At 37.5% G+C, this 16,618-nt stretch overlaps 2 protein-coding genes across 2 annotated transcripts; one reads left to right on the top strand and one right to left on the bottom strand.

Moving 5' to 3' along the window:
- Window positions 1–4,135: 4,135 nt before the first annotated feature.
- Window positions 4,136–5,549, bottom strand: LOC122651245 (cyclin-H1-1-like). The gene is made up of 6 exons (XM_043844549.1): window positions 5,530–5,549; window positions 5,273–5,417; window positions 5,136–5,209; window positions 4,646–4,766; window positions 4,473–4,541; window positions 4,136–4,219 (listed from the first exon to the last, which is right to left on the bottom strand). Exons 1-6 carry the CDS (start codon window positions 5,547–5,549, stop codon window positions 4,136–4,138), a joined length of 513 nt encoding a protein of 170 aa, XP_043700484.1.
- A 4,743-nt stretch (window positions 5,550–10,292) lies between these two features.
- LOC122651605 (YTH domain-containing protein ECT4-like) lies at window positions 10,293–16,618 on the top strand. The gene is made up of 9 exons (XM_043845052.1): window positions 10,293–10,630; window positions 11,844–11,908; window positions 12,077–12,230; window positions 12,322–12,398; window positions 14,334–14,792; window positions 14,907–15,437; window positions 15,570–15,782; window positions 15,889–16,044; window positions 16,234–16,618. Exons 1-9 carry the CDS (start codon window positions 10,594–10,596, stop codon window positions 16,336–16,338), a joined length of 1,797 nt encoding a protein of 598 aa, XP_043700987.1. The 5' UTR covers window positions 10,293–10,593; the 3' UTR covers window positions 16,339–16,618.

Raw genomic sequence — 16,618 nt, 5'->3', positions numbered from 1 at the left:
GGTACTGTTACCTTAATTGTCTTTGCTGTTAGTATTATTATTCTTGTGCAACCAAAATTCCTATTAGCAGCAGGGGAAAGAAAGGAAGTGTAGCATAACAATAATTTGGATGCAACCAAGGAAAGAGATAAACATCCTGTCAGGAGACTCAGGACCCACCAATAATCTTTATTAGGTACTCAAAATTTATTTGCAACCAAGCATCAAGTGTGTTTAGACTGACTAGTTAATTCTTGAATAAAACAAAAGAGTTTCATTAACTCCAACAACCATTTCGACTGTTCAACTCAAAGCTTTACCCCTCTCATAAGAATACAAGTAACAATCTCAAAATAAACTCTACTCAAATTCCTAATTAAACTAGCATTAGTAGAAATCAAGGATTGAGATCTCGGTATCGGTATCGGTATCTGCCTCTACCGATACCAATCCGAATAGGCCAGTATCAACCTGGATTGGTCAATTTTACCACTACTTTTCATTTAAAGAAAAAAGAAGAGATTTTTTACCATTTTACTCTTGAACCAACACCAATACCTGATATAGAATCAGCCAGGTATCTGATCCGATAATGATACCTCAAATCCATGTAGAAACTCCGTCTATTTCGCTGTTTAACACTGTCAAATATTTAACCATAACATTCAAATAGTGATTAAGCTTTTCCTTTTTTTTTTCCTCAGGGATAAGGTAATCCTTACTCCATCCTCCTACCCGGCTGCTTCCCAAAAACAAAAAATTCCAGAAATAAACTCATTTAATGACCCATTACTCAAAAGGAAGATCACCCATGCAAGTCCATACATATAGAATCTCTTCACTTAAATATGGAATTTCAGAAGAAGAAATAAAATGATTCCTTGTCAAAACATGTTAAGAAAGAAAAATAAGGAGGGTTCTTACTTAGTTTTTACTTATAATAAAAACTATCCCCAATAGAGTAAAGCATATGATAGGGCAAACACTTTCTAAACTCTGAAGCATCTAGGGTGTGCAGACGAGGTATCCAGTAGGATCAACTTCTGTCCATGAATAAAAACATCAAATGAGTTACTCGCGTACCACATGTTCTACCGTGCAGCGTGTAGACCACTTTTTACTATTACTGAGAGTATATTCATATCTCAATATGAGGTAGTTGTTTAAGGACTGAATTTGGGCCATCGATTGGTTCTATGGGCCTTGGGCTACTTGTTAGGGGTTATTTGTTGTAACAGACCAAATTTATAAGCCATAAGATGAGGGTGAGGTTTGGATATGAGATTAGTAGCAGAAAGTGTCTTAGTTTGTCAAGTTATAAATGTTTTGAGTTAGATTATGATTCTTACAGTTATTAGTTAGAATACAGTCCTGTTCCGAGTTTCTTAATTTTTTCCTTAATTCAGATATAGGAGTGATTAAGTGTCCAAAGATTAGTAATTTTAAAAGGTTTAATCTTTCATCTTTCATCTTTCATTTTTCATTTTCCATTCGCGAAGTTTTTTTTTTTTTGGGTGAATAATTAATTCAATTCCAAAAGCCCCGAAAAAGAGGGGAGAGGGAGAATATACAAGGGGGGAGAAGAGAGAAAGCCAAGAAGGAGCCTCCCCTAGGGGATGGGGAGAGGCTGAATCAAAGACTCAGGTAAACCCCAGGAGACAACAATGAGCCTGTTCCTCGGGGTATCTACAACATTACAGTGAGGTAAAACTGAAAGCTTGGAGCTAACGTCAAAAAAGATGGCTTTCCAAATCTTGTCATAGGAACGAGAGTTAGAGGCCATCTGCGAAGATTGCGCTCCATCCAAATGTGAGAAATAGCAGTTCCGAAAGCAAGCTTCATCCATTTGCGAAGTTTTTACTTACTGCTGGAAATTTAATCCTCTAGTTTTATATGACCTGAAGATTTTGTCATTATATTTCTATAATAATTGTGAAAATAAATGGTTATCTATTTTAGCTACTCCAAAACCAAGATACCTTGGAAAAACCTGCAGGAGTAGTCTAGCAAAGGGTAAAATGGATGTGGATGGGCAGAGTGTGAGAGGCTCCCAAGAACATTGAGGATGATGTTCCTTTGTCCATACAAGCATAAGTTGCACATTGACCCCACCCACTGTGAAGAGCCAAATTAACTCGAAGGCAAGGTTTGAGATTTCGGTTTCAACGTCGAAACCGAAATATTTTAGGTTTCAACCAAAACTCTGCATGTTTTGGCTGGCCAATTCGGTGGTCAAATGGCCATATTTTAGCCCAAAACTTCAAGGAAACACTGATTAAGCACTTCTAAACATATTAGAACCTTTATATTGTAAAAAAACACACCCAAAATGGTAGTTTGGTTCCGTACCCTAGGTTGGTAGTGTATGCCGTACCCTGCTTTACACTTTCTCAAATATAGTCTATTCTACACATAATTTAATATTAAAATATATGAAATTCAATGAAACAACTACAATATGCATTAGGAATGAAGAAAAAACATTTAATATTGTTCAAGTATATCAAGCTCTAGGGTTAGGGCTATCTCGATTGGAATAAGGAATAGGTGTCTCGTTTTATAGTTGTAATCAGAGTCGGTCAGTCCTAGTTAGTCTAGTCCTAGTCCTAGTTTAGTTTCCTACTCTAATTATGTTTCTATTTCTTTGTTGGTGATTCCTAGTAGGATTAGGAATCTTTACTTGAATTCTATATAAATAAAGGCCCTTTTTTTTGGGGGGGGGTCTGACTAGTTCGATCCAACACAACTAATCAGTCCCTTTTTCCCTCCATCTCTCTCGGTTCTCTGGTTTCTCTATTGTAACTTGTTACAAATATTATACAATGTCAAAGTATTACAAATACAAGTGTACAATCAAGGTTAAAACATCCCTACAAAGCTGTTCCTTCAACTCTATGCAAGTACCACTTAGAGTTTCAGGAAGGCTCAAAATCTTTGGGGGGAAAAGGGTTTATACCTCTAAGTTTGAATCTTACATAAATCTTGCTCAAATGCGGAAAATATCTTGTAGATGCATTGTAGTAGTCCCCAACATTTTGTTCCACCAAGAAATGTAGGTGATTTGGCCAAAAATGCCAAATCTGAGAGTTTTTGGAGTTTTTCCCTCTAACAGGAAAAACCACTCGAAACCAAATCAAAACCGAGTCGAAACCGAAATTCCGATCAAAACAGTGCTTTTATATGTATTGTTTTGTACAAAATGGCGTCGAATTCAGCTGATTGGAGGGCAAGGATCCATGTAGCTGACCCTTTTAAAAGTATGTCAAGTAGTTAGGGCTGGAATAGCTCGATTAGGATATTCTAATATCCTAATCGAGATTCCTCTAATCAACTCCTAGTCCTATTTTATTTTCAATTTTATATTTGTGGATCCTATTATGATTAGGAATCCTTCTTGTAATCTGACTATTTGACTAATATAAATAAGACAATAAGGAAGGAGACTGGGTGCTCGATTCTCACTACCACGGTTCCCTTTCCTCCTCTCCATCTCTTCTCCTTCTTCTCTTCTCTTCTCACTCTCTGTTGTGGTATTCTAGTGTTATATTCTGATACAGACCCCATTTAGTTGGGATAACGCTGTGGCTGTTTTGGTTGAAAATTGGGACTCACATTCATTATTCCTATTTTATCCAGCTAATCAGATATTGGATACTTTTTAGTTTCCAGATGATAATTGGATATGAATCAATCGTCAATATATCCACTCCAAAAATATCCACTCTGACTCTGATTTAATATTATCAATAATCAAGTAATATTTATGCCTAGAATGTATCATATATGACAATGATTTCCATGAAATAGAGAGAGACATGATCTAGTTAGAGATTCTGATCAATTGATGCAGGCTTTTCCATTTTTCAGTCGGAAAAAAAAAAAGTGTATATATGCATTTGGGGTATTGAGGGTAGAGTACAAGAAAAAGAGGATGATGGAATATATGATACACACATTTTACTTGGCTCACTTACGATCACATATGGCTTGGCTAACTATTTCAAGAACAAAAATGGATCTTCAGCTCATCTGCAGAGCCTTTGAATTCAGGACGTGACTCCAAAATATTCTAAAGAGGAGAAACGAAGATCAAACTTCAAAGTAATGCTTGATAAACCCATACACATGAGAGGAGCAAAGCATAACACAAGGACTATCATTTAGAAACAACAATATGGAGAATGAAAGCAACAATTACCTTCAACTTTTGCAGCTGGTCGTCCTTTGCTTGGCAAAACTCCTTAAGAATCACTGAAAATATTACGGAATGCAACAAAAGTGCAATGGAAGTTATAATAGCCACATTATGTGAACAAATAAAAAATAAAAAGAAAACACTATTGCAGGAGGAGAATCTGCAGTTTTCCTCTTATCTTTTGTTGAGTGAAAATACCACAGTTTAAACCCCATCATAGGTTTCCTCCATTAGGACACCAACCATACAAACTAGTGCAAACACAGTCAAATTATAAATGAATAACGCCCAAACTGACCTCCATATTATCAACAAAACCTTCAAGTGACCGATATGGTGCATAAACAATTAGATCAAATCCCAGGCTCTGCATCCCACCCAGCCGGAAATATAAACTAATCAAAATCTTGTAAGATGATGATTGAAATCAGCAAAAGAGAGACAACAGCAGCATGTGAAGCATGTCTGTGCCTGAAAAACTATCATCTCATTATTGAGAATCATTTGATGATCCTGTTGAATCCCCTTACCAAGCTCCTCTGCAGATACAAGGTTTTCTTCTATCTTACATGATGCATAAATGCAAGTTAACCTGCACAATGAAAGAGTCATTTTCAGTTTCATGACTGAAATGATGAACAACAAATCAACAATAACAGCACAAAAAATAAGGGATAGTAATGTAAAGGCAATCTCCAGTAGGTCACCAATGAGAGACCATTAAGGTTGCACAAGACAGACAAGGCTATAGCCTGAGAAAAACCAAATTCTAGCATTTATTCATGTATAAGTGCATCCAGTGTATTCCCAATCTTAGATGTTGTTTTAAGATCTTGTTTGCACATATATTGGTTCTAGTGCATGATCATCCATGCATTTCACATTAGTCTGTGCAATCGTTGTCTATGTTTTAAAGGATAAGAATTCTAAGAAAATGAAAAATACCAAAATTGGATCTTACATTATGTGCTTTAGGTGATGCTCCATGAAAGACCATTGCAAATAAAACCTTTTAAAGTATATGATGGTTGTCGCCTACAAGGCCAAGTTTACTTCAAGGAAGGATGATGAAGCCCTATTATATGCTCTCTCACACACCTGAATTTTATATGGAAATCCAAAGGCGCCACATGCTTCTTGAATCTTGTGCTCATAGAACACCCGGATAAGTTGCTCTTCCTCAATATTAAGTGGCTTTGGAAGGGAGTGCTTCTCAGCCAGGTGCAAATATGTTAAATTGTAATGAAAATATTAGGACATGTTCATCTTAAAACTGGGAGAAAAGGTCTCAAAATTTAATACCACATTTACCATCATCTTTTGCATCGAGTTGAGCTTGTGGATAAGACAATTACCCGTCAACATCTACTTCCATTCGTGTTGCTCCATACTTCAAAAATAATAGAAAACAAAACAAATGAGAAAAAATATGCCATTGCATGTCCAATAGAAAATACTAATCAAAATGAAGCTATTTGGTGGGGAAGACCATGAAAACATTTGCAGTAATAACTAGTAAGTGTTCTAGGTAGTGCCAAGCTGCAAAGCAGACCATCCCTATGCATAGTAAATGCCAAGCTGCAAAGCATATCATCCCTATGCATAGTACACTGTCGTATTTGTCTATCTCTATCATCTATGAGAATCATAAATTAGATCATTTACAACTCAGAAATAAGAATGGGTATATTCAGTTTACATCTGGTAAAGTCAACAAAGTAGACTTTAGATATCTCGAAGATAAGTAGCATGATATATGCAGGATTTATTTTTTTTTTGTACAAGTCAGTAAAGTAATTTTAATAAAATGAAATATGAGAAAATGATTGAACACAACTTCAAGATCCAGCAAAAAGTTGTACACATGGACTACTCATGACCCAACCCTACACAAGACCCCACCTACACTAGAGTTCTATTGGGATCTAATATCCAAGAGATTGTGTGCATCCCTCTTTAACACCTATGCACAGGCACAGCATAATGATCAAATGCCCTATTCCTACATTCCTAACTCTCCAGAGAGGAGTGGTTTTTTGGCACAATATGCAATCCAGGAGACTCGATCCCTTGACCTCCTGGGGGGGGCATGCACTCAACGGACAATGCCTCCAACCAACCGAGCTGGCGGCTGTTTGCCACATTTGTTGTTTTTCCTAAGAAATGGACATCAATAATGAAGCAAGACTTGATCGAGTCTCAATTAGTCCTTCAACAATCATTGGTAGGACAATTGCTTTCAGAATCTTGTTTTGCAACTCCATGTCAAATCTAAGGGAACGAATTTTCCATGTTCTATTGAATCTTGTGTGTCGATTGAGGGACCCTGTGATGCCGGTGATCTCCTGGTTTCATCCCCCAAAATCCACAGAGGATATTGGCAATGGTTACACTTATAGCTTTCCTGTTGAATAGACATACAAATGTTAAAATGAGAGCTGAATTGGCTTACCGGAGGAAATTTTGGAAACCGATGGGGAGCAAAAGGGGTTTTGCCACCGATGATAGTGGGATTGTTGATGGGTTTCGTAAATGGAGAGATGAGAAGGGGAGGATGGATGGTGCGTTCCAAAGTTGGGTAGATTCGATTAGGATAAATGGGGAATAAGGAGAGATGAATGTAGAAGTGGGTTTTTGATTGGGGTTTTGGAAGAAAAATTTTAAAAATAAAAAAAAAGGAGAAAAGAGGTTCGTTAGTTGATTTCAGATAGAAAATAAAATAAAGAAGAAGAAGCATATAGTGAGTGTTTTTTTTTAAGGAGAAAAGGTTTGAAGAAGAAAAAGACTCGCAGCTATTCTGGTTCGTCCTGCCGGCGCCGCTGCAACTCCAGTGTATTTTTCCGATTAGGTCGAATGTTGGTCATAAAATGACTAAAAGAACTCCAAGCGTTCGCAACCGTTAAGCAACAAACGGGAACCACTAACGGAGTGGGTGTATTTGTCAATTATTTTGAAAAACAGGGATGGTATCCGTGAATATCCAAAACTTTCGGGTGAATATGTAATTAAACATAAATTAGGGGAGGTATGTGTAAATTTTCCAAAATAAAAATAAGGATAAATTACACATCACCCCCTGCTTTTTTAAAAAAAATCAAATTACCCCCTAGTTTAGACCTCAATATGACAAATTAGTCCCTACCATTAGTTTTATGTTGTTAAGTGATGATGTCATCTAATTAAATAAATTTAAATCCCTAAACTATCCTTAACCAATGTTGAAGATGAAAGAAAGGTAGTATTGTAAATTTAATTCTAATGTTTTTAGTACAAGGGTAAAATAGTCTTTTCACACCAATAACTAATAGCAAACTAACACCGTTTATTGTAAAGGTGATTTGAGTTTTTTCAAAAATCAAGGGATGATCTGAGTTTCATTTGAAAATTAAGGAGTGATGTGTAATTTACCCTAAAAATAAACTCCAAAAATTGTGAGCTCTGTGCAATGCAAGGACCTATAATCCAACTGGTTCTCTATTCCCGGGCACTTTAGTATAGAAAATAATACCTACCTAATCGGACCAAAGAAGATTCGATACAGTTTAGGTATGGAAAAATAGAATCTTTCTCGATTTAATATGGTATTAGTATCTAAATCAAAATGGTACGATATGTATCGAGTGGTACCCTATTTGATTTTAGGGAAGCAGTTTTTTGTGCGGGAGTGTGGTCTATGCCAGCACTCCCATGTGTCTATATCTCTCCTCCTCAAAACAAGGGGGATAGATGTGTCTTTTCATATGGGGAAGAGAGAGATAGATTCATGGGAGTCCTGTCGTAGTCCACACTCCCGGACAGAGTTCTTTTTCCATTGATTTTAATATTTGGTATTTTATGATGATTTTCTTGTCATACATGTCTTTATGTTTCAATTTTTATCATTTTTATAAAAAAAACCTTAAATAAATAAATAAATCATTTAACAGATGTGCCTAATACTTTCTTTGTTCCGCGGAGTCGTATCTAAAATCCTATTCATGAATCATAGAGCGACCTTCAAATCTATTCCTTCTCTCCCAAGAAGATGATGTTTCCTATGTGGAACAAAATTGTTTTCTCTCATAGTGCGATACCATTACTTTCATACTAGAACTCTATGCTTGGTGTGATTGGAGTCTAACTGTGTCATTATTGGCAACAAGTCCATGGTATGGCTTTCCATGTATTTATCCACAACGAAACCAACTTGGGACTGCTTTAATCCGTATAATTGTCTCACAACAAAATCTAAACACAAGTCTCATTTTGTTGTTACGATTCCTAAACTTTGCTTTATGACAAACATACAACTATGACATGAGTGTCTCTTGCCTTCATGATTAATCTTTTCCCTAAACAGATGTAGACACCTCATTCTAGCATCCCGCTCTCTCAAAGCTGAAGAGTATTGTATATATAGATTTAGGGAATTCTCATATTATTTGAAACATAAATAAATCGTTCATGCAAAATGATCAAAATGCCCCATATAAGATAAAATATAAAGAGGTGTGGTTCTCAGGTTATGTGACTTGGAAATTTGTAGTGTATATGAGCAATGTATTATTTTGTCATAGCCAAGTTTGGTATTATTGGAAGATGATTCCATTTCAATTGAGTGAGATCTCCATTGGAGCAGTCTATATTGACCAATACATTTCCCAATTTTCATATCAAGCTAAATGTACAAAATTTGTGAAGACATGGTTTTTGAATTGTTTTATTTGAACATATGGAACCCAAGATATAGGTGTCCGTAGGTTCTAGACCAATCCTAGATGGAGTAGCCAAGTCTAGTTATAATTGGAAATTTGGAACTAGCATGGTTCAAAGTGGAACCGACTAAAGCAGCAAAATTTGACATTCGACACCTGTGAAATACATATACAAATTATTTATGGATTATAATTATAAACCTCCATTTTTTAAATCCTTCTCACAAATCACATCAATAAACTCGACATTTAAAGTTAAGGTCAAATGTTCTCTGTGTCGGGGGCGCAGGCTGTGCCCAGACACATGGGGGTGGGTGAAATGACCATCCTGCCCCCTGAATGGCAGGTCCATGTGTCTGGGCGCAGGCTATACAGCGGCACAGAGAACATCAACCCGTTAAGTATGATTAATAAGAATCTATTTTTCTCGACATATGTTGATTCTTTTGGCATTTGAGGTGTTAATTTACATACTCAAATACCACTAATTTCTAATAAATGTATGGGAAAAGGCTGGGAATGCTAGCAGTATACCGTATGCTAACATCATATGTGTGTGTCTCTCTTCCTCCATTTGAGAGGTAAGGGAGTTATTTTAAAGGACAGAAGAAACATATAGACACATAGAGTACTAGCATTACAATAATACTGTTAGCTTACCTGTCTCTCTCCCTAAATATACAATGGATGATTCTTTACTTTTTCTAAGATTCAGGTATTTTGGAAGGTATTTTACAAATTCCAGTTGATCCACCAATCTTGCTGTTCTTTGACAATGGAAGAAAGTGGATAAAGGTTCAAGGTTGTTAAACTCGGAATCCAATCAATTCCGATATGGATCGGATCGAATTTGAATTAGGCTGGAATACTGGATCGATTATTAAGGAATCAGTCAGAATCGGCCGTAAGCTGCCCTAACCGAATTGGGATCGGCCTCGGCTTCCGATTCCGATTTTTAAATCCCAGTTTGTGATTTCCCTCGTTAAGACTCAAGGACTCATGTCATGATCCGTGGATGTATGTAGCAACGTATGTGACGACGATATGTAACCACTACCACTACTCTAGGCGGCTTCTTGTGCTTACTAACTTACTGGTACTGAGAGTCTGAGGCTGTCAACTCGGGGCTTCATCGGACGGATATGAAAGCTGCGCTTTACGGATGCGTGTAGCGATTTAAACCGTCAAATATCTGACTGTCGAATGACGTGGAATCCTCTCCACCGTCCGTTCTTTATTGACTTTCTAGCTTTTTAATATCGTGTTTTCTCCTTCTTTCTCGGCCATTTCAATCCAACCGATACCCCCTCTGGCTATTTTCGTTCCGGCGTAAAGATTTTGTTTTTTTTTTTTCCTCTCCCTCCAGTTTTCTCGTCGTAGCCGTCGTCGTCGACGCCGATTCTTGTTTCTTGCGCATCAAAGGCGGCTTTTGGGGGCAGATCTGTCTGCATAGCTTCGAGTTTTTGTTGCTCCTTTTCAAGCTGTTTCGTTCTTTTATTGACGAGCTGATTTGCGGCGGTAGACAGGCGGTATTCCGACCGATCTGTTCTTACAGTGGATTGATTCTTCTCGCTGATCTCAAGCAGCTTTACATCTTTGGAGGTGCTTTAGGTTTTGGCCTTCAAGAGAGGTTTTGCTTTACAATTTCAAGGACTTGCTGTGCCGTCTTTCGAGCTGGAGGGAGGAAAACAAGGATTCTTTTGTGGTGATTTCTGGTGTGAAGTTATGGCTGCAGAGACACAGGTCACACAGCCTCAGAAACGTATCCTTCACTCGTTTGGTTCCCCTCCCCTCCATCCTTTTCAGTAAAGGCTATTGTTATTGTTACTCGAACTTTTGTTTCTGTGGTGTCAATATTGGATTTCTTGACGAGTTAGTCGTTTCTATTTAAAAATCTGTAGATTGACTATCTCCTAGATTTGAAAATTCTAATATGTTGGTTTCGATCTTTGCCTCTGTTTTTTTTTTGGGTTGGGGGGGGGATGAATTAGCATATATTCAACAATCAAGATGATAAGTCCCAAGATGATACAACTTTGCCTCTGTTTTCGCTCGCCTGCTGCTTGTTCTTTTCCATTTTATCTTAATCATTGTGTACTTTTTTTCAAAATTTGTTCTCCGTTAACTGATTACAGATTTATGTTATTTATTCCTTTCCTGTCATGCTCATGCCGATTATCTTGTTGAAATTACGTGTGTTGTTATTTTGCCCTTGGAAGCTATTACGTGTTTTTTCCCTGGCTTTTTCGTAGGTAGTGTTAGTTGTACAGGTGAAATGTTCATTCTGTTTCGCTCTACAACGAAATTACAAAGCCCTGGTATTGATTGAGGGTCTAGTCGGATTTGCCTCGTCGCACTTCATCTACAAACTTCAGTTGTCTTCAACTCTATAGGTGTACAGTTCTCTGTGTTTGAACTTTTTTGAATAACTGTGATGTTCTTTAAACGATGTTTCTTGCCTTATGAGCTCATCGATTTCTTTTGTAGTGGTTCTGTTTCTTGCCTTATGAGGTCATCCATTTATTTTGTAGTGGTTCTGTTTCTTGCCTTATGAGCTCATCGATTTCTTTTGAAGTGGTTCTGTTTCTTGCCTTATGAGCTCATCGATTTCTTTTGAGATGGTTCTGTCTTTGGATCAGTGATTACTTCCGATCTGTATGTAGCAGATGGTCTTTCCTTTTTGAATGCACTGTAATTGATCTTGTGTCAATTCGATAAAATGCTTTTGTAAGACCTTAACTGTTGAGGCTTGTCAGCCATCTAAAGGCCCATGTGTTTGAAATGAATTTGGATTCCTTCCATTTTCACAAGAATGCTAGTCTTTTGATTTATCTACCAACTTATTATTATTATATCTCTTTTTTTTTTTTAAAAAAAATAAAAATTCGGGGCACTACTTTAGTACTCTCTCGGCCTTGCAAAAATACAGATTGAATTATATGTTTCGATTTTGGAAACTTGACTTGTTTGATCAGCTCTGGTAGACTTGATGAGGAATCTTAAAGTTGATCCTCCTTCTAAAGTCGGTGATGCCAATCTGGTATGTCCATCTCGTTGCCATGTTTCCCTATTTATTTCTTATATATGACCTTTTTTTTGAAGGGTTTATTTTATGATCTTAGTATTATCTTCCATATTGGAAGATCTTACCCGCCCTGCCCTCTTTTTTTTTTTCCCGTCTCAATTGTGATTTGATGTTTGCCTGTAGCCTCCTCCAAAGGATGGAAATCCCTCTGATGCAACTTCGTGTATTTCTTCTGGAGACGCAACAAGCAGTGTCAAGGAGAGTGATGTGGATCATGAGTCTGTGATAGCTGAGCCTGGCATGTATCCTGGCAGCTACTATGGATATTACTACCCAGGTAGGTTTAGAAGTTTAATCTACCATTCTGTGCTACGTTATTGCCCATCAGGGAAATATTTTGGTTCACCCTAATGGTAATGTGTGCACAGGTTATGATGGTTCTCTGGGAGAATGGGATGATCAAGGATACTTTATTGGCTCTGATGGATTGGAGATTCAATATCCTGTAAGTTCATTAATATTTTCTTATTAAATGACAATACATGGAGTAGAAGGTGCTGCCATCGATGTCTTTCAAACACTTCTGTTTGATTTATACTCAGTTATTTTCCTATTCTGCATCTGATGTCTGAATTTTGGATTTTGCTTAGTTATTTTGCAGCCTCAAATTTTTTTTCCCTGGATTTTATCAGTATACTTTTCTAGCTATAATTTATTGTGAGAAGTCACCTATACTGAGTTATAGTCTATCAAGACTTAAAGGTCAGGTTTGACACAGAGAGCAATTTAATGGTTTCAACTCTCAAGGATCTAGCGATATAAGTTCCAAGTGAACATAGAGTTGATCATTCACTAGCAAGATCTGATTGGTTTGCAGTGGGTAGGTGATTTGATTCTTATCCAGTATCGGGGTTGGTTGAGAATGATCCAACCCCCAGACCGTGATGGTTAAAACCATGTGGAGAATGGTTTGAACCTTATGAAGGAGTTGGATATTGTTGCAGTTTTGAGTTTTACAATTATATGGAGTCATTTTCTGAGGTAGAACTGCATGTGGAACAATGTGCTTCGTTCTAAATGATTTTTTTTTTTAAATTCTACAGATCTTATGGTCCTTGTCAGTCATTTCATTGAAATTCTAGACTATAGGATGGCTGGTGTTACATTTATCCTATTTTCCTCTGGTTGGTAAATGTTTTTGTGGGAAACCTTTTGGGGATATTTTATAAAATTAATATTGGTCTTTGCTTGTTTAGAATTGTTGTGATTGTGTATTCGAGAACCAGTCATATATGGTGGAGCTAAATGAGCTTTTTCTTATATTGTTTTTTCCCTATTGAACTGGGACCCCTCAAATCTCTGTGGGTGCATGTGTGGAGAGAACATGGCATGGGTATTGGTCAATCTAATCTTCCGAGATGCACCAATATGTTATGTATTACATGTGCAGACAAAATGTTAGAAGTTACTTCATGATGAATTTTGCACATGCAAAGGCTTTGCTCTGTGTGTGTGTGTGTCCCTCTCTGTCTCTCTCACACACACGCCCACACACTGCCCCTGTCTGGTAGTAGTAGATAGGAATTGATTCTATTCAATTTCTTTTTATTTATTTTATAGAAGTCTGACGAGCATGAAAAGATGTATACCCGAATTGCAGGGATTGAAATGTTCATGGAGTATGGGCCTATGAAAACTATGTTGTTTGAAGACCTTCGTTTACCATATATTTGAGAAACATGATTCCTTGTTGAATCTCACTGATAATTTTGGTTTATTCTGAAATTTTAAAGTTTAAACTGTAAATATTAACTTCGAGAATTATGATACTGCTACAAAACATGTGTAAAGCTTTTAGTTATGCTATCTGTATGAAGATAGTGATAACCACTGATGACTGAACTGAGTATGTTTCAAATGGAAAATTTGTTCAGATATGAATGTCGAATTATTGCCTTTTATATAAATGTTTGAGGGATATTTTTTTCTTCAGTGTTATTATGTTTGTATCTGGTAACAATCTGATGTAATAAGTAATGACATACGACGGTACATGCCATAGAAAAGTATGTTAACTGTATATCAAAGAAAAATGTGTTGTAGTTTATGCTGTGTTCCTTCCCCCTTCTGCCAGCCCCCTTCCCCAAGACAACTTTTTTCCCCTTCATACAGTTGTAATTCAAATGTTTTAGGCATATCATTATCAATATTCGATGTCTTTGGTATGTGACAGTTTGCCTCATGTATTAGTTCAAGACTATTGAGAGTCTACTGAATGTTGCCAAAAAAATTTACTGGTAATGAAGTAGAGTTTACCTGTTTGGGTGGATTGTACCTATGTTTACATCATCTTATAACTCTTCAATTTTATAGTTGGTATTGTACTGTCAGTTTTAATTGATTTATATTTTAACTGGACCTTCATTTTTTTTTTCTACAGGCTATTCAAGCTGATAATGGATCTCTCATATATTACATGCAAGGGTATCAACCTGGTTACGTTCCTTACAGCCCATACTTCCCTGGAGCTACAATTGGCATTGATGGACAATATTATGGTCAACAGCAGTACTTCCCGAGCCCTACTTTTCCACAACCCATTGCTGGACCTGGATATTTCCCAACTCAACTGCCTTATGGATCGGAGGTTGTGCACTCATGCATCTGGGATCCTTCTGTTATGGTTGAGGATGGGGCTCATGGCAATGGCTATGGTGGAATTCCAACAATTCCCGACTCAAAACATAATTTCTCTGCCCAGAGACACAACATTACTCTCTCTTCGAAAGCTCTGACGGCTTCTAAGTCTAATAATCCATCAGAAGTTAAGGGCTCCTCACAATCTCTGGATGTCTCATCAGGTCCTGGTGCACTCAACCAATTAAAGCCTGCAAATAAGGTATGTGGTACTTTATGGTTTATGTTCTTGTGACCATGTAATTTCTCTTTTGTTAGATGTGCTTGGTGATATGTAGACGAATTTGTTGAGCTTAGAGCGTGGTCTGTTTCTCAGGCATCTTCAGTTCTGGCCAAGGGTTGCTTCCCCATCACGAAGTTTCCATGCTCAAATCAGGGGAAAGGTGGTTTGTTATATCCCAACAGCCCTGTTAATTTGAAAGTAAATGGGCGGGCATGGGCTGGCAATGAAAAGCTTAAAGGAAGAGGCAAGATTAATGGAATTAGTGATTTTGACTTGCTAAACGAACAAAACCGTGGCCCTAGAACAACCAATGCCAAAGGAGCTTTGATGTCTGGAGTTGATCTGAGTGGGTCTATAGTAGCTGATGGTGACAGTGATGGTAACTGCACAACTGCTGTAGTCAGGAGGGATGAATACAATCTTCGTGATTTTCCCACCAAGTATGATCATGCTTTGTTCTTTGTCATAAAATCTTACAGCGAAGATGACGTTCATAAGAGTATCAAGTATAATGTGTGGGCAAGTACACCAAATGGAAATAAGAGGCTTGATAATGCTTATCAAGATGCACAGGCAAGAACGACAGAGAAAGGCAGCAAGTGTTCAGTCTTCCTTTTCTTCTCGGTATGCATTTGATTCTTTCATATTGATGGGATGCAGAAGGCACTTCTCTCTCATATGTATATATATATATATATATATAGTCTTTTCTTATGAACTATTAATTCATCATATATTTTTCTCCTGTTGGTTTAGGTAAATGCAAGCGGTCTATTCTGTGGAGTAGCTGAGATGATTGGCAGGGTAGATTTTAACAAGAACATGGATTTTTGGCAGCAAGACAAGTGGAGCGGTTATTTCCCAGTCAAGTGGCACATTATTAAAGATGTACCAAATGCTCAGTTCCGGCACATAATACTTGAGAATAATGACAACAAGCCTGTAACTAACAGCAGGGACACGCAAGAGGTGAGGAAATTTATGCAATTTGGTATGGAATGGATTGAACTTGGACCATGGCTACACTTATTTAATGTATTTATTCTTTGTGGGCGCAATTCTTCTGTCTACTCAGGTTAAATTTCCTCAAGGCATTGAAATGTTGAATATTTTTAAGAACCATTCACCAATGACATCGATATTGGATGACTTTGGTTTTTATGAAAGTCGTCAGAAAGCATTGCAAGACAAGAGGGCTAGGCCACCTACACCACGTTGGGATCATGTGCAGGTAATCTCTGTTTTCAATTTTAAGTTTGTTAATAGACAGGTTTATCCCGGGGTATATTCTAAGTGCTGATTTTATGGGCAGGATTAATGGAATAACAGTGCTGAAAGAGTTGTTTTTTGTTTTTTGGTCTCCTCTGTTGGGCCTGAAGCACTGATTGATTATCTTATGTGTTTTTGTCTGTCTTCGCAGAAGCCTAATGAAATAATGCAAGTGACTGGTCTTCAGGTGGTTGAGGTGAGCGCTGACAAGAACATGGAAGAAGTAGTTTGCGAAGACAACAAAGTGAAGGAATGAAAAGGGAGACTGGAAGTGTATGGAGGAGCATGGGGAGCAGTGCTGAATGATATCGAAGTAGGCTCTTAGGGTGATGATCCATGCTCTCCAGAAGGTGAGAGAAAGGTGAAAAAGAAAGTGAAGAAGCGATGGTAGAAACATTTGTTACGGGCGCTGGCTTGCAGCTCCGAGGAAGGTTTGATCATTCATGGCCTCCCCCCCCCCCCCCCTCCCCCTCCCCCTCCTCAAGGTCTCTTTTGTACCATTAAATATAGGAAGTAGGAGAGAAGAATTTATCAAG

Source organism: Telopea speciosissima, chromosome 2 (assembly GCF_018873765.1).
Source record: "Telopea speciosissima isolate NSW1024214 ecotype Mountain lineage chromosome 2, Tspe_v1, whole genome shotgun sequence".
Lineage (NCBI taxonomy): Eukaryota > Viridiplantae > Streptophyta > Magnoliopsida > Proteales > Proteaceae > Telopea > Telopea speciosissima.
This window is presented reverse-complemented; position numbering and strand designations above follow the sequence as displayed.

Excerpts from the sequence above, each read along its gene's own strand:
- LOC122651245 (XM_043844549.1), bottom strand. The coding sequence starts at position 5,549 with ATGGAAGTAGATGTTGACGG. Across the intron at positions 5,418-5,529 it reads ATGGAAGTAGATGTTGACGG|TTACAATTTAACATATTTGC; the intron begins GTAATTGTCTTA and ends CTAATATTTTCA. Across the intron at positions 4,220-4,472 it reads GTTTTGTTGATAATATGGAG|GAGTTTTGCCAAGCAAAGGA; the intron begins GTCAGTTTGGGC and ends GTGATTCTTAAG.
- LOC122651605 (XM_043845052.1), top strand. The coding sequence starts at position 10,594 with ATGGCTGCAGAGACACAGGTCACACAGCCTCAGAAAC. Across the intron at positions 12,399-14,333 it reads GATTGGAGATTCAATATCCT|GCTATTCAAGCTGATAATGG; the intron begins GTAAGTTCATTA and ends TTTTTTCTACAG. Across the intron at positions 16,045-16,233 it reads CACGTTGGGATCATGTGCAG|AAGCCTAATGAAATAATGCA; the intron begins GTAATCTCTGTT and ends CTGTCTTCGCAG.